General features: G+C 44.9%; 2 protein-coding genes across 2 annotated transcripts; both read left to right on the top strand.

The window, feature by feature from the left end:
- Positions 1–215: 215 nt before the first annotated feature.
- On the top strand, positions 216–3,297 carry LOC129808488 (uncharacterized). The gene is made up of 3 exons (XM_055858266.1): positions 216–1,083; positions 1,154–2,142; positions 2,238–3,297. Exons 1-3 carry the CDS (start codon positions 768–770, stop codon positions 3,195–3,197), a joined length of 2,265 nt encoding a protein of 754 aa, XP_055714241.1. The 5' UTR covers positions 216–767; the 3' UTR covers positions 3,198–3,297.
- A 10,225-nt stretch (positions 3,298–13,522) lies between these two features.
- Positions 13,523–16,512, top strand: LOC129808487 (uncharacterized). Its single transcript, XM_055858265.1, has 3 exons — positions 13,523–14,390; positions 14,461–15,449; positions 15,545–16,512. The coding sequence occupies exons 1-3, from the start codon at positions 14,075–14,077 to the stop codon at positions 16,502–16,504; spliced, it is 2,265 nt and encodes a 754-aa protein (XP_055714240.1). The 5' UTR covers positions 13,523–14,074; the 3' UTR covers positions 16,505–16,512.
- Positions 16,513–23,137: the final 6,625 nt, after the last annotated feature.

The raw sequence follows: 23,137 nt of genomic DNA, 5'->3' as shown, positions 1-23,137 counted from the left end.
TCGACGGGAAAATGAGGGAAAAACATGAAGCGAAGAAACGTGAACGTATCCGCTTAGTCAGTGGAGGGGAGAATCGTGGTCGAGAGATGGCGCAGAATCGGGCGACGGCTGTGCTCTGTTCATGTTTCTCAGGCGACGGTCGACGGGAAAATGAGGGAAAAACATGAAGCGAAGAAACGTGAACGTATCCGCTTAGTCAGTCTTCACGTCTTCAAGAGCGGATAAGGAATACGCTAAATTGGTAAAGCGTCACATGATGCATGGACCATGTGGAGCTGATCTTCCTTCAGACAGATGTTGGCGGGATGGGCGTTGTTCCAAGAAATTCCCCAAGGAATTCCATGAAGCCACCACATTTCGGACGAATGGTTATCCCATCTATCGACGTCGGGACAATGGCGCCTCCATGATGCGTGATGGACGTCGGTTGGATAATAGATGGGTGGTGCCGCACAACAGATACCTGCTTGAAGTGTACAATTGCCACATCAATGTTGAGCATTGCACAATGGTTGATGTGGTAAAATACATGTTCAAGTATATATTTAAGGGTATGTTCTTTTTAAGTTTTTATTATACTATATGATATTTATATAAGATATTTATGTTTTTTATTTATTAACTCTTTCTTTTTTCTTTTTCTACTCTCTTTTATAGGTGTCTGTGCGGCTAATGTGCGCTTGGACTTAAGCAATGAGGTTCAAATTTATGAAAATTGCCGCTTTCTAAGCTCTCCTGAGGCTGCTTGGCATTTGGCAAAGTATGAAATGTATCAGCATTCTCATACTATTGTTCGCCTATCAGTCCATCTAGAGGGTGAAGATAGGGTATATTTTCATGAAGGGGCTGATTTGCTCCAGGTGGCTCAACCACAGTCAACATTGTCGGCGTATTTTCAGTCCAATGCGGAGATGAAGGTGATTGCTGATCGGAAGTTAGAAGGGATCACCAGCAGGAGGATGAAAGCAAAAGTCTATCGGGAACATGGATTGCATTTGACTTATCCTCAATATTGCAAAATGTTTTCATGGAAGACAGATGCGCCAAGGAGATGGCAGAAGAGAGAGAAAGCTCACAGGAAAGGTATGAATTTATAATTTCTACAATATACTCATATTTTATTAATTTTCTTTTTTTTTCTCTCTATTTAAAGGGTTTGTTGCGATTGGACGTATGTATACGGTCAATCCAAGAAACGTGGAACTGCATAGCTTACGTGTCCTCTTGCTGCATGTTCCTGGATGTACCAGCTACCAAGATCTGCGAACTGTCAACGGGAGAGTGTTTGAGACTTTTGCGGAAGCTGCAATTGTTCGTGGTCTTCGAAGATCAGATGAGGAATTCTCCAACACAATAGAAGAAGCAATCTCTTTGGACATCCCCCCAGCCGAATGCCGTTCTCTCTTTGCGATGCTTCTCTACTACAATCAGCCGGATACAGCTGGTGGAGTATGGATACGTTTCAAGGAAAATCTCATTAGAGATTTGCTCGAGGGACAGAGACGGAGAGAAGAAGAAGCGGAGTACCTTGCACTGGCTCATATGGATTCTATCATTGTAGGAAATGGCGGTTCAGGAATTCAGTACTATTCTGGTATGCCAGAAGTACCGATGAATTATCGGTATTTCTATTCGGACCATCACGAAGATGCCTGCCACCAAGACATAGAGCGATGTCGACGTCTTCTGACAGAGAGGTGCAATATGTTGAATTCGGCTCAACGTTCAGCATTCGACACTATTGTCACTTCACTGCAGGAACGTAGAGATGAGGTCAATTTCGAGGAAGCAAGGTGCTTTTTCGTCGATGGTCCTGGTGGAACTGGAAAAACATTTTTGTACGAAACCCTCTACTACTATTGTGTAGTTGAGGGATTTAAGTGCATAGTGACTGCTTGGACGGGAATTGCTGCATCGCTATTGCCTACAGGAAGAACAGTTCACTCTACATTCAAGTTGCCTCTCAATCTAACTGAGACAGCAACTTGCAATGTACGTGTGAATTCTCCAGATGGTCAGAAACTCGAGGAGGCGGACATTATTCTATGGGATGAATGTTCCATGGCAGAATCACGAGCATTGACAGCAGTCAATGAATTTCTGCAGGAATTGGAACACACAACAGTCCCCTTCGGAGGAAAGGTAATATCATACAATTCTCCTTTTCTTTTTTGATTTTTTTTTTAAGGACAATTTAACTAAATTGTATTTTTTTTTCTCTCTATTTGTATTTACAGGTAATGGTGATGGGTGGTGATTTTCGTCAGATCCTGCCTGTCGTTCAGTACGGTGATAGGAGCCATATTTTGGAAAAGTGTGTTTTGGAGAATGCTTGCTGGCCGCTGTTTCGTTCGCTGAAACTGCATCACAATCAACGAGCTGCAATTGGTCAGGAAGCTTTTGCAACACATCTGAATGATGTTGGTGAGGGTCGCACAAATAATGAGTTGGGACTTCATGTCTTTGATTCCAATAATTGTGTGATCACCATTAACAATCTCATTCAGAAGGTGTTTGGAAAAAGTCGTATTTTACCAGACGACTGTGCCATCCTGTGTCCACGTCGAGATGCCTGCCAACAAGTTAATCACAGGATTAACGATCGACTACCAGGAGAAGGACGAAGCTACCGAGCCAGTAACAGGATCGTTGATGAGGATGACAAAGCCCGAATGAGATATAATGATGAATTCCTTGATGCTCAAAATCCTGCAGGACTTGCGCCTCAGGTGCTTCTGCTGAAGAAGGGATCTATCATTATGCTCATTCGGAATTTGGACAGCAAAATGGGTCTCTGCAACGGAACACGACTGCGCGTTCTCCAAACACATAATCATCTGATAAAATGTGTTGTACTGAACGGCATCAGGAAGGGTGTCACAATCCATTTACCAAGGATAGATATAACAACTACGGAGAACGATGATGTCCCTGTAAACTTCACAAGGAGGCAATTTCCAGTCATTGGAGCCTTTGCCATGACAATCAATAAGAGTCAGGGACAGACGCTGAGACGTGTGGGATTATATCTTCCATCTCCGGTTTTTGCTCACGGCCATTTGTATGTGGCTATGTCCAGGGTGCGTCACATGGAGGACATTCAAGTCGTGATTTCTCATGGACGACTAGGGATTGCAGATAATGACAGGCAGACGAAAAACATCGTGTATGAGGAGATTATCCAGAGGCTGGGCTGATGCACAAACCGTCCTTTTTAGGACGAAAAAAAAACGTCCTTTTTAGGACGAAAAAAATCGTCCTTTTTAGGACGAAAAAAAACCGCCCTTTTTAGGGCGACCAAATACATACATAAAGAGTTGAAAAAATCTTCAATATTGAATAATATTTCTTGCAAATATTTCTTTTTCTTTAATTACATATATTTGCAGAGAACTTTGCTGAGTCAAAACCAAAGTAGATGATAATGCTGCTTTTCATGGACGAGTGGGGATTGCAGATAATGACAGGCAGACGAGAAACATCGTATAAGAGGAGATTATCCAGAGGCTGGGCTGAGGTACAAACCGCCTTTTCTAGGGCGACCAAATACATACATAAAGAGTTGAACAAATCTTCAATATTGAATAATATCTATTGCAAATACTTCCTAAATACTAATTAATACTAAAAAATAATATGGTAAAATAACACAAATCACTTTTCTGGCACACCCAAACTGCGAGGCGCTTGGCGAAGGCGCTTGCCGAAGGCGCTTGCCGAAGCCGGAGCCAACGCCGAGCAAACATTACAACCAGTGATCGCAACGTAAGCACGACAAAATAACAAGCGATCCAAAATAAACATGCGCCCCACCAAACTATGCATTCCAGTGATGCAAGCAAAACAAAAACAAGCCACAAAATCAACAGCAAATACAAACAACAACAAAAAACCAACAACAAAACACAAACAAAAACAAACAACAAAAAAACATAAACAAAAAAAAAACTACAAAAATAACAACGAAAACAAAAAAAAATACATCAACAACAACAAACACGAAAAACAAAACGAACCACAAACACAGCAACAAAAACAAACAACAAACCCCAGAAACAACAACAACAACACAAACAAACAACAAACACAACAAAAAATTAACTAAAACAAAAAATTAACTACAACAAAAACAACAACAGTTACAAAACAAAACCAAACAACAAACCCCAAAAGCAACAACAACTTAAACAAACTACAGAAACAACGAAAAATACAGAAACAACAAAAATAAAAAAAACAACATAAACCTATTCTCAAGCTTTAAATGGGTAAGACCTCGACTTTCTTGATTGAAGTCATACTTTGAGGTTAAGATAAAAGTTGTACTTAGTGGGCCACTTTTGGTAAGCAGAACTGGCGCTGTGGGATGAACCAAACGCTATGTTACGGCGCCCAAATGTTAATACGACTCATGTCAGATACCATGAAAGGTGTTGGTTGTTTAAGACAGCAGGACGGTGGACATGGAAGTTGTAAACCGCTAAGGAGTGTGTAACAACTCACCTGCCGAAACAACTAGCCCTTAAAATGGATGGCGCTCAAGTCGTCTGCCTATACATAGCCGTTACAATAGATGTTATATATGAGCAATTGTATATAATATGAAATTGTAATGAGTAGGAGGGTACAATGGTGTGCTTTGAAGTGTTGGACGTAAGTCCACATGGAGCCGCCATTGGCACAGATCTTGGTGGTAGTAGCAAATAATCGAATGAGATCTTGGATGACTGAAGTGGAGAAGGGTTCCGTGTGAACAGTGGTTGATCACGGGTTAGTCGGTCCTAAGCTCTAGGCGAAAGCTGAACATATAAAAAAATATAAATTTTTGGTTTATATTTTTTGAGCGAAAGGGAATACGGTTCCAATTCCGTAACCTATTGAGTATACGTTTATTGTGGGTCCTATAGATATAGAGTAATATCTATATTCTATAGGTTTAAAGCTCATCCTGGCAACAGAAGCTACCATAGAGAAGCCGTCGAAGCATACCGAAAGAGTTATCTTTTCTGTTTCATAACTGTATTACCATGGAAGTCTTTCGAAGAGAGATATGGTAAATGAGTTAGAAGAGCATGGCGTTTATTGCTGTGTCGGGTATGTCATTCCTCGGACCTTGAAAATCTATGGTAGGGCCACGTAAACATTCTCAATAGACCGTACCAATATCCGCAGCAGGTCTCCAAGGTTAAGAGTCTCTAGTCGATAGAATAATGTAGGTAAGGGAAGTCGGCAAATTAGATCCGTAACTTCGGGATAAGGATTGGCTCTGAAGATTGAGATGTGTCGGGCTTGTTTGGGAAGTATGAGTAAATGTGTTGGCTGAAGTATCTGATTAGTTGTCTTAACGGACGGTGAAAAGATATGATTAGGCCAGCACGAAGTACGGAACACTCAAGCTATGCTATATACGCTAAAAAAAATGTTGGTAAAACAACATTTTTGTATATAGATTTACAACGACCATCAACAAACAATCAATTCAGAACTGGCACGGACCAGGGGAATCCGACTGTCTAATTAAAACAAAGCATTGTGATGGCTCTAACGGGTGTTGACACAATGTGATTTCTGCCCAGTGCTCTGAATGTCAATGTGAAGAAATTCAAGAAAGCGCGGGTAAACGGCGGGAGTATATACTATGACTCCCGTATGGTATCCTAAATGCCGAGGAATAACCACCCGCAATGTCGAATCCCCCAGACCAAACTACCCATCCGATCGACTTGACCTTGGTGTCAAATGAAAGGTCATATTGTCTAGATTCCGCGAACTTCTTTGGTTTTTCGATTTTCGGCCGCCATCTTGGTTTTTCACTCAATTCAAAATGGCGTTCATGTTTTCCATGCCAAGGAATAACCACCCGCAATGTCGAATCCCCCAGACCAAACTACCCATCCGAGCGACTTGACCTTGGTGTCAAATGAAAGGTCATATTGTCTAGATTCCGCGAACTTCTTTGGTTTTTCGATTTTCGGCCGCCATCTTGGTTTTTCACTCAATTCAAAATGGCGTTCATGTTTTCCATGCCAAGGAATAACCACCCGCAATGTCGAATCCCCTAGACCAAACTACCCATCCGATCGACTTGACCTTGGTGTCAAATGAAAGGTCATATTGTCTAGATTCCGCGAACTTCTTTGGTTTTTCGATTTTCTGCCGCCATCTTGGTTTTTCACTCATTTCAAAATGGCGGACTATTTTTTCACATTTTTCTCCATAACTTTTGAACCACTGGGCCGATTTTCTTCAAATTTGGACACAAAATGCATCAAGCATATCCGCAAATGTCAGAGGATAGAATGTCCGACATGTCCACGGAATGTCCGAGGACATGTCCATGGATAACCAAATGCCGAGGAATAACCACCCATAGATGTCCAATCCCCCAGACCAAACTACTCAACCGATCGACTTGACCTTGGTGTCAAATGAAAGGTCATATTGTCTAGATTCCGCGAACTTCTTTGGTTTTTCGATTTTCGGCCGCCATCTTGGTTTTTCACTCAATTCAAAATGGAGTCCAATTTTCACATTTTCTCCCATAACTTTTGAACCACTGGGCCGATTTTCTTCAAATTTGGACACAAGATGCATCAAGCATATCCGCAAATCTCAGAGGATGGAATGTCCGATATGTCCACGGAATGTCCGAGGACATGTCCATGGAATTTCCGAGGACATGTCCATGGAATGTCCGAGGACATGTCCACGGAATGTCCGACATGTCCACGGAATGTCCGAGGACATGTCCACGGAATGTCCGAGGACATGTCCATGGAATGTCCGAGGACGTGTCCATGGAATGTCCGACATGGCCACGGAATGTCCGAGGACATGTCCATGGAATGTCCGACATGTCCTTGGAATGTCCGACATGTCCACGGAATGTCAGAGGACATGTCCACGGAATGTCCGACATGTCCACGGAATGTCCGAGGACATGTCCACGGAATGTCCGAGGACATGTCCGACATGTCCACGGAATGTCCGAGGACATGTCCACGGAATGTCCGACGACATGTCCACGGGATGTCCATGTTCACGGAATGTCCGAGGGCATGTCCATGGAATGTCCGAGGACATGTCCATGGAATGTCCGACATGTCCATGGACATGTTCACGGAATGTCCGAGGACATGTCCACGGAATGTCCGAGGACATGTCCATGGAATGTCCGAGGACATGTCCACGGAATGTCCGGCATGTCCACGGAATGTCCGAGGACATGTCCATGGAATGTCCGAGGACGTGTCCATGGAATGTCCGACATGTCCACGAAATGTCCGAAGACATGTCCATGTAATATCCGAAGACATGTCCATGGAATGTCCGAGGACATGTCCATGGAATGTCCGAGGACATGTCCACGGAATGTCCGACATGTCCACGGAATGTCCGAGGACATGTCCACGGAATGTCCGAGGACATGTCCATGGAATGTCCATGTTCACGGAATGTCCGAGGGCATGTCCATGGAATGTCCGAGGACATGTCCATGGAATGTCCGAGGACATGTCCATGGAATATCCGACATGTTCACGGAATGTCCGAGGACATGTCCACGGAATGTCCGAGGACATGTCCATGGAATGTCCGAGGACATGTCCACGGAATGTCCGGCATGTCCACGGAATGTCCGAGGACATGTCCATGGAATGTCCGAGGACATGTCCACGGAATGTCCGAGGACATGTCCATGGAATATCCGACATGTACACGGAATGTCCGAGGACGTGTCCATGGAATGTCCGACATGTCCATGGAATGTCCGAGGACATGTCCATGGAATGTCCGACATGTCCACGGAATGTCCGAGGACATGTCCATGGAATGTCCGAGGACATGTCCACGGAATGTCCGAGGACATGTCCATGGAATGTCCATGTTCACGGAATGTCCGAGGGCATGTCCATGGAATGTCCGAGGACATGTCCATGGAATGTCCGAGGACATGTCCATGGAATATCCGACATGTTCACGGAATGTCCGAGGACATGTCCACGGAATGTCCGAGGACATGTCCATGGAATGTCCGAGGACATGTCCACGGAATGTCCGGCATGTCCACGGAATGTCCGAGGACATGTCCATGGAATGTCCGAGGACATGTCCACGGAATGTCCGAGGACATGTCCATGGAATATCCGACATGTACACGGAATGTCCGAGGACGTGTCCATGGAATGTCCGACATGTCCATGGAATGTCCGAGGACATGTCCATGGAATGTCCGACATGTCCACGGAATGTCCGAGGACATGTCCATGGAATGTCCGAGGACATGTCCACGGAATGTCCGAGGACATGTCCACGGAATGTCCGAGGACATGTCCATGGAATATCCGACATGTACACGGAATGTCCGAGGACATGTCCATGGAATGTCCGACATGTTCACGGAATGTCCGAGGACATGTCCATGGAATTTTTTTTATGAATTGTGTTCGCAAATTATTCTTATCACACACCCAAACTGCGAGGCGGTTGGCGTAGGCGTAGGCGTAGGCGTAGGCGAAGGCGTAGGCGTAGGCGTAGGTGTAGGCGAAGCCGGAACCGGAGCCGGAGCCGGAGCCAGAGCCGAAGCCGGAGCCGAAGCCGGAGCCAACGCCGAGCAAACATTACAATCTGTGATCGCAACGTAAGCACAGCAAAAAATACAAGCGTCCCAAAAACTCAAGCGTCCCATAGACGCAAGCAAAACGAAAAAATACACATCATCAAACAAAAACAACAAAAATACCTCACCATATATAAATATTCATTTAATAGATTAGTTGCTCTATATACACATTTGTCAACTACTACCCAAAAGGTACTATTATGCCCATTCACATAGCTTGGTTGCTATATATACATTTGCCAACTAATACCCATAAGTACTACCATGCTTGCAGAGGCAAAGGAAAATTCTCTGTATTTTAAAATATTATTGTTTTCGCTTGCAGAGGTAAAGGGAAATTCTCTGTGTTTTAAAATATTATTGCTTTCGCTTGCAGAGGCAAAGGGAAATTCAAGAAAGCGCGGGTAAACGGCGGGAGTAACTATGACTCTCTCAACAGCCAAATGCATCGTCGTCTAATTAATAACGAGCATGAATGGATTAATGACATTCCTACTATCCCTATCTACTATCGAGTGATACTACAGCCAAGGGAACGGGCTTGGAATCATTAGCGGGGAAAGAAGACCATGTTGAAAGCCGTCGAAGCATACCGAAAGAGTTATCTTTTCTGTTTCATAACTGTATTACCATGGAAGTCTTTCGAAGAGAGATATGGTAAATGAGTTAGAAGAGCTTGGCATTTATTGCTGTGTCGGGTATGTCATTCCTCGGACCTTGAAAATCTATGGTAGGGCCACGTAAACATTCTCAATAGACCGTACCAATATCCGCAGCAGGTCTCCAAGGTTAAGGATCTCTAGACGATAGAATAATTTGGGAAGTCGGCAAATTAGATCCGCAACTTCGGGATAAGGATTGGCTCTGAAAATTGAGATGTGTTGGGCTTGCTCGGGAAGTATGAGTAAATGTGTTGGCTAAAGTATCTGATTAGTTGTCTTAACGGACGGTGAAAAGATATGATTAAGCTAACACGAAGTACGGAACACTTAAGCTATGCTATATACGTTAAAAAAGTGTTGGTAAAACTTCAATTTTTGTATATAGATTTACAACGATCATCAACAAACAATCAAATCAGAACTGACACGGATCAGGGGAATCCGACTTTCTAATTAATTAACATTGTGATGGATCTAATGGGTATTGACACAATGTGAATTCTGCCCAGTGCTCTGAATGTTAATTTGAAGAAATTCAAGAAAGCGCGGGTAAACGGCGTGAGTAACTATGCTCTCTCAACAGCCAAATACATTGTCATCTAATTAATGGCGAGTGTGAATGGATTTACGACATTCCTACTATCCCTATCTACTATCGAGCAATACCACAGCCAAGGGAACGGGCTTGGAATCATTAGTGGGGAAAGAAGACCATGTCGAACTCTAATTTGGCACAGTAGAGAGATTTACAACGATTATAAACAATCAATTCAGTCAATTCAGTCAAAATTGAGCAGAGCTGAGTGACTGCTGTGCTCTGTTCATGTTTCTCAGGCGACGGTCGACGGGAAAATGAGGGAAAAACATGAAGCGAAGAAACGTGAACGTATCCGCTCAGTCAGTGGAGGGGAGAATCGTGGTCGAGAGATGGCGCAGAATCGGGCGACGGCTGTGCTCTTTTCATGTTTCTCAGGCGACGGTCGACGGGAAAATGAGGGAAAAACATGAAGCGAAGAAACGTGAACGTATCCGCTTAGTCAGTGGAGGGGAGAATCGTGATTGAGAGATGGCGCAGAATCGGGCGACGGCTGTGCTCTGTTCATGTTTCTCAGGCGACGGTCGACGGGAAAATGAGGGAAAACATGAAGCGAAGAAACGTGAACGTATCCGCTCAGTCAGTGGAGGGGAGAATCGTGATCGAGAGATGGCGCAGAATCGGGCGACGGCTGTGCTCTGTTCATGTTTCTCAGGCGATGGTCGACGGGAAAATGAGGGAAAAACATGAAGCGAAGAAACGTGAACGTATCCGCTCAGTCAGTGGAGGGGAGAATCGTGGTCGAGAGATGGCGCAGAATCGGGCGACGGCTGTGCTCTGTTCATGTTTCTCAGGCGACGGTCGACGGGAAAATGAGGGAAAAACATGAAGCGAAGAAACGTGAACGTATCCGCTTAGTCAGTGGAGCGGAGAATCGTGATCGAGAGATGGCGCAGAATCGGGCGACGGCTGTGCTCTGTTCATGTTTCTCAGGCGACGGTCGACGGGAAAATGAGGGAAAAACATGAAGCGAAGAAACGTGAACGTATCCGCTTAGTCAGTGGAGGGGAGAATCGTGGTCAAGAGATGGCGCAGTATCGGGCGACGGCTGTGCTCTGTTCATGTTTCTCAGGCGACGGTCGACTGGAAAATGAGGGAAAAACATGAAGCGAAGAAACGTGAACGTATCCGCTTAGTCAGTGGAGGGGAGAATCGTGATCGAGAAATTGCGCAGAGCTGAGTGACTGCTGTGCTCTGTTCATGTTTCTCAGGCGACGATCGACGGGAAAATGAGGGAAAACATGAAGCACGTGAACGTATCCGCTCAGTCAGTGGAGAGAATCGTGATCGAGAGATGGCGCAGAATCGGGCGACGGCTGTGCTCTGTTCATGTTTCTCACGGTCGAGAAAATGAAAAACATGAAGCGAAGAAACGTGAACGTATCCGCTCAGTCAGTGGAGGGGAGAATCGTGGTCGAGAGATGGCGCAGAATCGGGCGACGGCTGTGCTCTGTTCATGTTTCTCAGGCGACGGTCGACGGGAAAATGAGGGAAAAACATGAAGCGAAGAAACGTGAACGTATCCGCTTAGTCAGTGGAGGGGAGAATCGTGATCGAGAGATGGCGCAGAATCGGGCGACGGCTGTGCTCTGTTCATGTTTCTCAGGCGACGGTCGATGGGAAAATGAGGGAAAAACATGAAGCAAAGAAACGTGAACGTATCCGCTCAGTCAGTGGAGGGGAGAATCGTGATCGAGAGATGGCGCAGAATCGGGCGACGGCTGTGCTCTGTTCATGTTTCTCAGGCGACGGTCGACGGGAAAATGAGGGAAAAACATGAAGCGAAGAAACGTGAACGTATCCGCTTAGTCAGTGGAGGGGAGAATCGTGGTCGAGAGATGGCGCAGTATCGGGCGACGGCTGTGCTCTGTTCATGTTTCTCAGGCGACGGTCGACGGGAAAATGAGGGAAAAACATGAAGCGAAGAAACGTGAACGTATCCGCTCAGTCAGTGGAGGGGAGAATCGTGATCGAGAGATGGCGCAGAATCGGGCGACGGCTGTGCTCTGTTCATGTTTCTCAGGCGACGGTCGACGGGAAAATGAGGGAAAAACATGAAGCGAAGAAACGTGAACGTATCCGCTTAGTCAGTGGAGGGGAGAATCGTGGTCGAGAGATGGCGCAGTGGCGCAGAATCGGGCGACGGCTGTGCTCTGTTCATGTTTCTCAGGCGACGGTCGACGGGAAAATGAGGGAAAAACAAAGCACGTGACGTAGCGAAGAAATCGTGAATGGCGCGTATATCTCGCTTAGTCAGTGAAAAACATGAGCGGGTGACGTATCCGCTTATCAGTGAGTCGAGAGATTGCGCAGAGCTGAGTGATCATGTTTCTCAGGCGACGGACTGTGCGTCTGCTCAGTCATGTCGTGATCGAGAGATCATCGGGCGACGTGCTCTGATGTCGAAAAATGAGGGAAAAACATGAAGCGAAGAAACGTGAACGTATCCGCAGAATCGGGCGACGGCTGTGCTCTGTTCATGTTTCTCAGGCGACGGTCGACGGGAAAATGAGGGAAAAACATCGTGGTCGAAAGATCGAGAGATGGCGCAGAATCGGGCGACGGCTGTGCTCTGTTCATGTTTCTCAGGCGACGGTCGATGGAAAAATGAGGGAAAAACATGAAGCGAAGAAACGTGAACGTATCCGCTCAGTCAGTGGAGGGGAGAATCGTGATCGAGAAATTGCCCAGAGCTGAGTGACTGCTGTGCTTTGTTCATGTTTCTCAGGCGACGGTCGACGGGAAAATGAGGGAAAAACATGAAGCGAAGAAACGTGAACGTATCCGCTTAGTCAGTGGAGGGGAGAATCGTGGTCGAGAGATGGCGCAGAATCGGGCGACGGCTGTGCTCTGTTCATGTTTCTCAGGCGACGGTCGACGGGAAAATGAGGGAAAAACATGAAGCGAAGAAACGTGAACGTATCCGCTCAGTCAGTGGAGGGGAGAATCGTGGTCGAAAGATGGTGCAGAATCGGGCGACGGCTGTGCTCTGTTCATGTTTCTCAGGCGACGGTCGACGGGAAAATGAGGGAAAAACATGAAGCGAAGAAACGTGAACGTATCCGCTCAGTCAGTGGAGGGGAGAATCGTGGTCGAAAGATGGTGCAGAATCGGGCGACGGCTGTGCTCTGTTCATGTTTCTCAGGCGACGGTCGACGGGAAAATGAGGGAAAAACATGAAGCGAAGAAACGTGAACGTATCCGCTTAGTCAGTGGAGGGGAGAATCGTGGTCGAGAGATGGCGCAGAATCGGGCGACGGCTGTGCTCTGTTCATGTTTCTCAGGCGACGGTCGACGGGAAAATGAGGGAAAAACATGAAGCGAAGAAACGTGAACGTATCCGCTTAGTCAGTGGAGGGGAGAATCGTGGTCGAGAGATGGCGCAGAATCGGGCGACGGCTGTGCTCTGTTCATGTTTCTCAGGCGACGGTCGACGGGAAAATGAGGGAAAAACATGAAGCGAAGAAACGTGAACGTATCCGCTTAGTCAGTGGAGGGGAGAATCGTGGTCGAGAGATGGCGCAGAATCGGGCGACGGCTGTGCTCTGTTCATGTTTCTCAGGCGACGGTCGACGGGAAAATGAGGGAAAAACATGAAGCGAAGAAACGTGAACGTATCCGCTTAGTCAGTCTTCACGTCTTCAAGAGCGGATAAGGAATACGCTAAATTGGTAAAGCGTCACATGATGCATGGACCATGTGGAGCTGATCTTCCTTCAGACAGATGTTGGCGGGATGGGCGTTGTTCCAAGAAATTCCCCAAGGAATTCCATGAAGCCACCACATTTCGGACGAATGGTTATCCCATCTATCGACGTCGGGACAATGGCGCCTCCATGATGCGTGATGGACGTCGGTTGGATAATAGATGGGTGGTGCCGCACAACAGATACCTGCTTGAAGTGTACAATTGCCACATCAATGTTGAGCATTGCACAATGGTTGATGTGGTAAAATACATGTTCAAGTATATATTTAAGGGTATGTTCTTTTTAAGTTTTTATTATACTATATGATATTTATATAAGATATTTATGTTTTTTATTTATTAACTCTTTCTTTTTTCTTTTTCTACTCTCTTTTATAGGTGTCTGTGCGGCTAATGTGCGCTTGGACTTAAGCAATGAGGTTCAAATTTATGAAAATTGCCGCTTTCTAAGCTCTCCTGAGGCTGCTTGGCATTTGGCAAAGTATGAAATGTATCAGCATTCTCATACTATTGTTCGCCTATCAGTCCATCTAGAGGGTGAAGATAGGGTATATTTTCATGAAGGGGCTGATTTGCTCCAGGTGGCTCAACCACAGTCAACATTGTCGGCGTATTTTCAGTCCAATGCGGAGATGAAGGTGATTGCTGATCGGAAGTTAGAAGGGATCACCAGCAGGAGGATGAAAGCAAAAGTCTATCGGGAACATGGATTGCATTTGACTTATCCTCAATATTGCAAAATGTTTTCATGGAAGACAGATGCGCCAAGGAGATGGCAGAAGAGAGAGAAAGCTCACAGGAAAGGTATGAATTTATAATTTCTACAATATACTCATATTTTATTAATTTTCTTTTTTTTTCTCTCTATTTAAAGGGTTTGTTGCGATTGGACGTATGTATACGGTCAATCCAAGAAACGTGGAACTGCATAGCTTACGTGTCCTCTTGCTGCATGTTCCTGGATGTACCAGCTACCAAGATCTGCGAACTGTCAACGGGAGAGTGTTTGAGACTTTTGCGGAAGCTGCAATTGTTCGTGGTCTTCGAAGATCAGATGAGGAATTCTCCAACACAATAGAAGAAGCAATCTCTTTGGACATCCCCCCAGCCGAATGCCGTTCTCTCTTTGCGATGCTTCTCTACTACAATCAGCCGGATACAGCTGGTGGAGTATGGATACGTTTCAAGGAAAATCTCATTAGAGATTTGCTCGAGGGACAGAGACGGAGAGAAGAAGAAGCGGAGTACCTTGCACTGGCTCATATGGATTCTATCATTGTAGGAAATGGCGGTTCAGGAATTCAGTACTATTCTGGTATGCCAGAAGTACCGATGAATTATCGGTATTTCTATTCGGACCATCACGAAGATGCCTGCCACCAAGACATAGAGCGATGTCGACGTCTTCTGACAGAGAGGTGCAATATGTTGAATTCGGCTCAACGTTCAGCATTCGACACTATTGTCACTTCACTGCAGGAACGTAGAGATGAGGTCAATTTCGAGGAAGCAAGGTGCTTTTTCGTCGATGGTCCTGGTGGAACTGGAAAAACATTTTTGTACGAAACCCTCTACTACTATTGTGTAGTTGAGGGATTTAAGTGCATAGTGACTGCTTGGACGGGAATTGCTGCATCGCTATTGCCTACAGGAAGAACAGTTCACTCTACATTCAAGTTGCCTCTCAATCTAACTGAGACAGCAACTTGCAATGTACGTGTGAATTCTCCAGATGGTCAGAAACTCGAGGAGGCGGACATTATTCTATGGGATGAATGTTCCATGGCAGAATCACGAGCATTGACAGCAGTCAATGAATTTCTGCAGGAATTGGAACACACAACAGTCCCCTTCGGAGGAAAGGTAATATCATACAATTCTCCTTTTCTTTTTTGATTTTTTTTTTAAGGACAATTTAACTAAATTGTATTTTTTTTTCTCTCTATTTGTATTTACAGGTAATGGTGATGGGTGGTGATTTTCGTCAGATCCTGCCTGTCGTTCAGTACGGTGATAGGAGCCATATTTTGGAAAAGTGTGTTTTGGAGAATGCTTGCTGGCCGCTGTTTCGTTCGCTGAAACTGCATCACAATCAACGAGCTGCAATTGGTCAGGAAGCTTTTGCAACACATCTGAATGATGTTGGTGAGGGTCGCACAAATAATGAGTTGGGACTTCATGTCTTTGATTCCAATAATTGTGTGATCACCATTAACAATCTCATTCAGAAGGTGTTTGGAAAAAGTCGTATTTTACCAGACGACTGTGCCATCCTGTGTCCACGTCGAGATGCCTGCCAACAAGTTAATCACAGGATTAACGATCGACTACCAGGAGAAGGACGAAGCTACCGAGCCAGTAACAGGATCGTTGATGAGGATGACAAAGCCCGAATGAGATATAATGATGAATTCCTTGATGCTCAAAATCCTGCAGGACTTGCGCCTCAGGTGCTTCTGCTGAAGAAGGGATCTATCATTATGCTCATTCGGAATTTGGACAGCAAAATGGGTCTCTGCAACGGAACACGACTGCGCGTTCTCCAAACACATAATCATCTGATAAAATGTGTTGTACTGAACGGCATCAGGAAGGGTGTCACAATCCATTTACCAAGGATAGATATAACAACTACGGAGAACGATGATGTCCCTGTAAACTTCACAAGGAGGCAATTTCCAGTCATTGGAGCCTTTGCCATGACAATCAATAAGAGTCAGGGACAGACGCTGAGACGTGTGGGATTATATCTTCCATCTCCGGTTTTTGCTCACGGCCATTTGTATGTGGCTATGTCCAGGGTGCGTCACATGGAGGACATTCAAGTCGTGATTTCTCATGGACGACTAGGGATTGCAGATAATGACAGGCAGACGAAAAACATCGTGTATGAGGAGATTATCCAGAGGCTGGGCTGATGCACAAACCGTCCTTTTTAGGACGAAAAAAAAACGTCCTTTTTAGGACGAAAAAAATCGTCCTTTTTAGGACGAAAAAAAACCGCCCTTTTTAGGGCGACCAAATACATACATAAAGAGTTGAAAAAATCTTCAATATTGAATAATATTTCTTGCAAATATTTCTTTTTCTTTAATTACATATATTTGCAGAGAACTTTGCTGAGTCAAAACCAAAGTAGATGATAATGCTGCTTTTCATGGACGAGTGGGGATTGCAGATAATGACAGGCAGACGAGAAACATCGTATAAGAGGAGATTATCCAGAGGCTGGGCTGAGGTACAAACCGCCTTTTCTAGGGCGACCAAATACATACATAAAGAGTTGAACAAATCTTCAATATTGAATAATATCTATTGCAAATACTTCCTAAATACTAATTAATACTAAAAAATAATATGGTAAAATAACACAAATCACTTTTCTGGCACACCCAAACTGCGAGGCGCTTGGCGAAGGCGCTTGCCGAAGGCGCTTGCCGAAGCCGGAGCCAACGCCGAGCAAACATTACAACCAGTGATCGCAACGTAAGCACGACAAAATAACAAGCGATCCAAAATAAACATGCGCCCCACCAAACTATGCATTCCAGTGATGCAAGCAAAACAAAAACAAGCCACAAAATCAACAGCAAATACAAACAACAACAAAAAACCAACAACAAAACACAAACAAAAACAAACAACAAAAAAACATAAACAAAAAAAAAACTACAAAAATAACAACGAAAACAAAAAAAAATACATCAACAACAACAAACACGAAAAACAAAACGAACCACAAACACAGCAACAAAAACAAACAACAAACCCCAGAAACAACAACAACAACACAAACAAACAACAAACACAACAAAAAATTAACTAAAACAAAAAATTAACTACAACAAAAACAACAACAGTTACAAAACAAAACCAAACAACAAACCCCAAAAGCAACAACAACTTAAACAAACTACAGAAACAACGAAAAATACAGAAACAACAAAAATAAAAAAAACAACATAAACCTATTCTCAAGCTTTAAATGGGTAAGACCTCGACTTTCTTGATTGAAGTCATACTTTGAGGTTAAGATAAAAGTTGTACTTAGTGGGCCACTTTTGGTAAGCAGAACTGGCGCTGTGGGATGAACCAAACGCTATGTTACGGCGCCCAAATGTTAATACGACTCATGTCAGATACCATGAAAGGTGTTGGTTGTTTAAGACAGCAGGACGGTGGACATGGAAGTTGTAAACCGCTAAGGAGTGTGTAACAACTCACCTGCCGAAACAACTAGCCCTTAAAATGGATGGCGCTCAAGTCGTCTGCCTATACATAGCCGTTACAATAGATGTTATATATGAGCAATTGTATATAATATGAAATTGTAATGAGTAGGAGGGTACAATGGTGTGCTTTGAAGTGTTGGACGTAAGTCCACATGGAGCCGCCATTGGCACAGATCTTGGTGGTAGTAGCAAATAATCGAATGAGATCTTGGATGACTGAAGTGGAGAAGGGTTCCGTGTGAACAGTGGTTGATCACGGGTTAGTCGGTCCTAAGCTCTAGGCGAAAGCTGAACATATAAAAAAATATAAATTTTTGGTTTATATTTTTTGAGCGAAAGGGAATACGGTTCCAATTCCGTAACCTATTGAGTATACGTTTATTGTGGGTCCTATAGATATAGAGTAATATCTATATTCTATAGGTTTAAAGCTCATCCTGGCAACAGAAGCTACCATAGAGAAGCCGTCGAAGCATACCGAAAGAGTTATCTTTTCTGTTTCATAACTGTATTACCATGGAAGTCTTTCGAAGAGAGATATGGTAAATGAGTTAGAAGAGCATGGCGTTTATTGCTGTGTCGGGTATGTCATTCCTCGGACCTTGAAAATCTATGGTAGGGCCACGTAAACATTCTCAATAGACCGTACCAATATCCGCAGCAGGTCTCCAAGGTTAAGAGTCTCTAGTCGATAGAATAATGTAGGTAAGGGAAGTCGGCAAATTAGATCCGTAACTTCGGGATAAGGATTGGCTCTGAAGATTGAGATGTGTCGGGCTTGTTTGGGAAGTATGAGTAAATGTGTTGGCTGAAGTATCTGATTAGTTGTCTTAACGGACGGTGAAAAGATATGATTAGGCCAGCACGAAGTACGGAACACTCAAGCTATGCTATATACGCTAAAAAAAATGTTGGTAAAACAACATTTTTGTATATAGATTTACAACGACCATCAACAAACAATCAATTCAGAACTGGCACGGACCAGGGGAATCCGACTGTCTAATTAAAACAAAGCATTGTGATGGCTCTAACGGGTGTTGACACAATGTGATTTCTGCCCAGTGCTCTGAATGTCAATGTGAAGAAATTCAAGAAAGCGCGGGTAAACGGCGGGAGTATATACTATGACTCCCGTATGGTATCCTAAATGCCGAGGAATAACCACCCGCAATGTCGAATCCCCCAGACCAAACTACCCATCCGATCGACTTGACCTTGGTGTCAAATGAAAGGTCATATTGTCTAGATTCCGCGAACTTCTTTGGTTTTTCGATTTTCGGCCGCCATCTTGGTTTTTCACTCAATTCAAAATGGCGTTCATGTTTTCCATGCCAAGGAATAACCACCCGCAATGTCGAATCCCCCAGACCAAACTACCCATCCGAGCGACTTGACCTTGGTGTCAAATGAAAGGTCATATTGTCTAGATTCCGCGAACTTCTTTGGTTTTTCGATTTTCGGCCGCCATCTTGGTTTTTCACTCAATTCAAAATGGCGTTCATGTTTTCCATGCCAAGGAATAACCACCCGCAATGTCGAATCCCCTAGACCAAACTACCCATCCGATCGACTTGACCTTGGTGTCAAATGAAAGGTCATATTGTCTAGATTCCGCGAACTTCTTTGGTTTTTCGATTTTCTGCCGCCATCTTGGTTTTTCACTCATTTCAAAATGGCGGACTATTTTTTCACATTTTTCTCCATAACTTTTGAACCACTGGGCCGATTTTCTTCAAATTTGGACACAAAATGCATCAAGCATATCCGCAAATGTCAGAGGATAGAATGTCCGACATGTCCACGGAATGTCCGAGGACATGTCCATGGATAACCAAATGCCGAGGAATAACCACCCATAGATGTCCAATCCCCCAGACCAAACTACTCAACCGATCGACTTGACCTTGGTGTCAAATGAAAGGTCATATTGTCTAGATTCCGCGAACTTCTTTGGTTTTTCGATTTTCGGCCGCCATCTTGGTTTTTCACTCAATTCAAAATGGAGTCCAATTTTCACATTTTCTCCCATAACTTTTGAACCACTGGGCCGATTTTCTTCAAATTTGGACACAAGATGCATCAAGCATATCCGCAAATCTCAGAGGATGGAATGTCCGATATGTCCACGGAATGTCCGAGGACATGTCCATGGAATTTCCGAGGACATGTCCATGGAATGTCCGAGGACATGTCCACGGAATGTCCGACATGTCCACGGAATGTCCGAGGACATGTCCACGGAATGTCCGAGGACATGTCCATGGAATGTCCGAGGACGTGTCCATGGAATGTCCGACATGGCCACGGAATGTCCGAGGACATGTCCATGGAATGTCCGACATGTCCTTGGAATGTCCGACATGTCCACGGAATGTCAGAGGACATGTCCACGGAATGTCCGACATGTCCACGGAATGTCCGAGGACATGTCCACGGAATGTCCGAGGACATGTCCGACATGTCCACGGAATGTCCGAGGACATGTCCACGGAATGTCCGACGACATGTCCACGGGATGTCCATGTTCACGGAATGTCCGAGGGCATGTCCATGGAATGTCCGAGGACATGTCCATGGAATGTCCGACATGTCCATGGACATGTTCACGGAATGTCCGAGGACATGTCCACGGAATGTCCGAGGACATGTCCATGGAATGTCCGAGGACATGTCCACGGAATGTCCGGCATGTCCACGGAATGTCCGAGGACATGTCCATGGAATGTCCGAGGACGTGTCCATGGAATGTCCGACATGTCCACGAAATGTCCGAAGACATGTCCATGTAATATCCGAAGACATGTCCATGGAATGTCCGAGGACATGTCCATGGAATGTCCGAGGACATGTCCACGGAATGTCCGACATGTCCACGGAATGTCCGAGGACATGTCCACGGAATGTCCGAGGACATGTCCATGGAATGTCCATGTTCACGGAATGTCCGAGGGCATGTCCATGGAATGTCCGAGGACATGTCCATGGAATGTCCGAGGACATGTCCATGGAATATCCGACATGTTCACGGAATGTCCGAGGACATGTCCACGGAATGTCCGAGGACATGTCCATGGAATGTCCGAGGACATGTCCACGGAATGTCCGGCATGTCCACGGAATGTCCGAGGACATGTCCATGGAATGTCCGAGGACATGTCCACGGAATGTCCGAGGACATGTCCATGGAATATCCGACATGTACACGGAATGTCCGAGGACGTGTCCATGGAATGTCCGACATGTCCATGGAATGTCCGAGGACATGTCCATGGAATGTCCGACATGTCCACGGAATGTCCGAGGACATGTCCATGGAATGTCCGAGGACATGTCCACGGAATGTCCGAGGACATGTCCATGGAATGTCCATGTTCACGGAATGTCCGAGGGCATGTCCATGGAATGTCCGAGGACATGTCCATGGAATGTCCGAGGACATGTCCATGGAATATCCGACATGTTCACGGAATGTCCGAGGACATGTCCACGGAATGTCCGAGGACATGTCCATGGAATGTCCGAGGACATGTCCACGGAATGTCCGGCATGTCCACGGAATGTCCGAGGACATGTCCATGGAATGTCCGAGGACATGTCCACGGAATGTCCGAGGACATGTCCATGGAATATCCGACATGTACACGGAATGTCCGAGGACGTGTCCATGGAATGTCCGACATGTCCATGGAATGTCCGAGGACATGTCCATGGAATGTCCGACATGTCCACGGAATGTCCGAGGACATGTCCATGGAATGTCCGAGGACATGTCCACGGAATGTCCGAGGACATGTCCACGGAATGTCCGAGGACATGTCCATGGAATATCCGACATGTACACGGAATGTCCGAGGACATGTCCATGGAATGTCCGACATGTTCACGGAATGTCCGAGGACATGTCCATGGAATTTTTTTTATGAATTGTGTTCGCAAATTATTCTTATCACACACCCAAACTGCGAGGCGGTTGGCGTAGGCGTAGGCGTAGGCGTAGGCGAAGGCGTAGGCGTAGGCGTAGGTGTAGGCGAAGCCGGAACCGGAGCCGGAGCCGGAGCCAGAGCCGAAGCCGGAGCCGAAGCCGGAGCCAACGCCGAGCAAACATTACAATCTGTGATCGCAACGTAAGCACAGCAAAAAATACAAGCGTCCCAAAAACTCAAGCGTCCCATAGACGCAAGCAAAACGAAAAAATACACATCATCAAACAAAAACAACAAAAATACCTCACCATATATAAATATTCATTTAATAGATTAGTTGCTCTATATACACATTTGTCAACTACTACCCAAAAGGTACTATTATGCCCATTCACATAGCTTGGTTGCTATATATACATTTGCCAACTAATACCCATAAGTACTACCATGCTTGCAGAGGCAAAGGAAAATTCTCTGTATTTTAAAATATTATTGTTTTCGCTTGCAGAGGTAAAGGGAAATTCTCTGTGTTTTAAAATATTATTGCTTTCGCTTGCAGAGGCAAAGGGAAATTCAAGAAAGCGCGGGTAAACGGCGGGAGTAACTATGACTCTCTCAACAGCCAAATGCATCGTCGTCTAATTAATAACGAGCATGAATGGATTAATGACATTCCTACTATCCCTATCTACTATCGAGTGATACTACAGCCAAGGGAACGGGCTTGGAATCATTAGCGGGGAAAGAAGACCATGTTGAAAGCCGTCGAAGCATACCGAAAGAGTTATCTTTTCTGTTTCATAACTGTATTACCATGGAAGTCTTTCGAAGAGAGATATGGTAAATGAGTTAGAAGAGCTTGGCATTTATTGCTGTGTCGGGTATGTCATTCCTCGGACCTTGAAAATCTATGGTAGGGCCACGTAAACATTCTCAATAGACCGTACCAATATCCGCAGCAGGTCTCCAAGGTTAAGGATCTCTAGACGATAGAATAATTTGGGAAGTCGGCAAATTAGATCCGCAACTTCGGGATAAGGATTGGCTCTGAAAATTGAGATGTGTTGGGCTTGCTCGGGAAGTATGAGTAAATGTGTTGGCTAAAGTATCTGATTAGTTGTCTTAACGGACGGTGAAAAGATATGATTAAGCTAACACGAAGTACGGAACACTTAAGCTATGCTATATACGTTAAAAAAGTGTTGGTAAAACTTCAATTTTTGTATATAGATTTACAACGATCATCAACAAACAATCAAATCAGAACTGACACGGATCAGGGGAATCCGACTTTCTAATTAATTAACATTGTGATGGATCTAATGGGTATTGACACAATGTGAATTCTGCCCAGTGCTCTGAATGTTAATTTGAAGAAATTCAAGAAAGCGCG

This window comes from Phlebotomus papatasi, chromosome 4, assembly GCF_024763615.1.
Source record: "Phlebotomus papatasi isolate M1 chromosome 4, Ppap_2.1, whole genome shotgun sequence".
NCBI classification, from domain to species: Eukaryota; Metazoa; Arthropoda; class Insecta; order Diptera; family Psychodidae; genus Phlebotomus; species Phlebotomus papatasi.
The sequence above is the reverse complement of the archived record's forward strand: the minus strand, read 5'-3'. Positions and strand labels throughout refer to the sequence as shown.

Bases quoted from the DNA above. Each gene is read 5' to 3' on its own strand.
- LOC129808487 (XM_055858265.1), top strand. From the start codon at position 14,075: ATGTATCAGCATTCTCATACTATTGTTCGCCTATCAGTCCATCTAGAG. The intron at 14,391-14,460 runs GTATGAATTTAT...CTCTATTTAAAG, and splicing joins AGAGAAAGCTCACAGGAAAG to GGTTTGTTGCGATTGGACGT. The intron at 15,450-15,544 runs GTAATATCATAC...TTGTATTTACAG, and splicing joins CAGTCCCCTTCGGAGGAAAG to GTAATGGTGATGGGTGGTGA.
- LOC129808488 (XM_055858266.1), top strand. From the start codon at position 768: ATGTATCAGCATTCTCATACTATTGTTCGCCTATCAGTCCATCTAGAG. The intron at 1,084-1,153 runs GTATGAATTTAT...CTCTATTTAAAG, and splicing joins AGAGAAAGCTCACAGGAAAG to GGTTTGTTGCGATTGGACGT. The intron at 2,143-2,237 runs GTAATATCATAC...TTGTATTTACAG, and splicing joins CAGTCCCCTTCGGAGGAAAG to GTAATGGTGATGGGTGGTGA.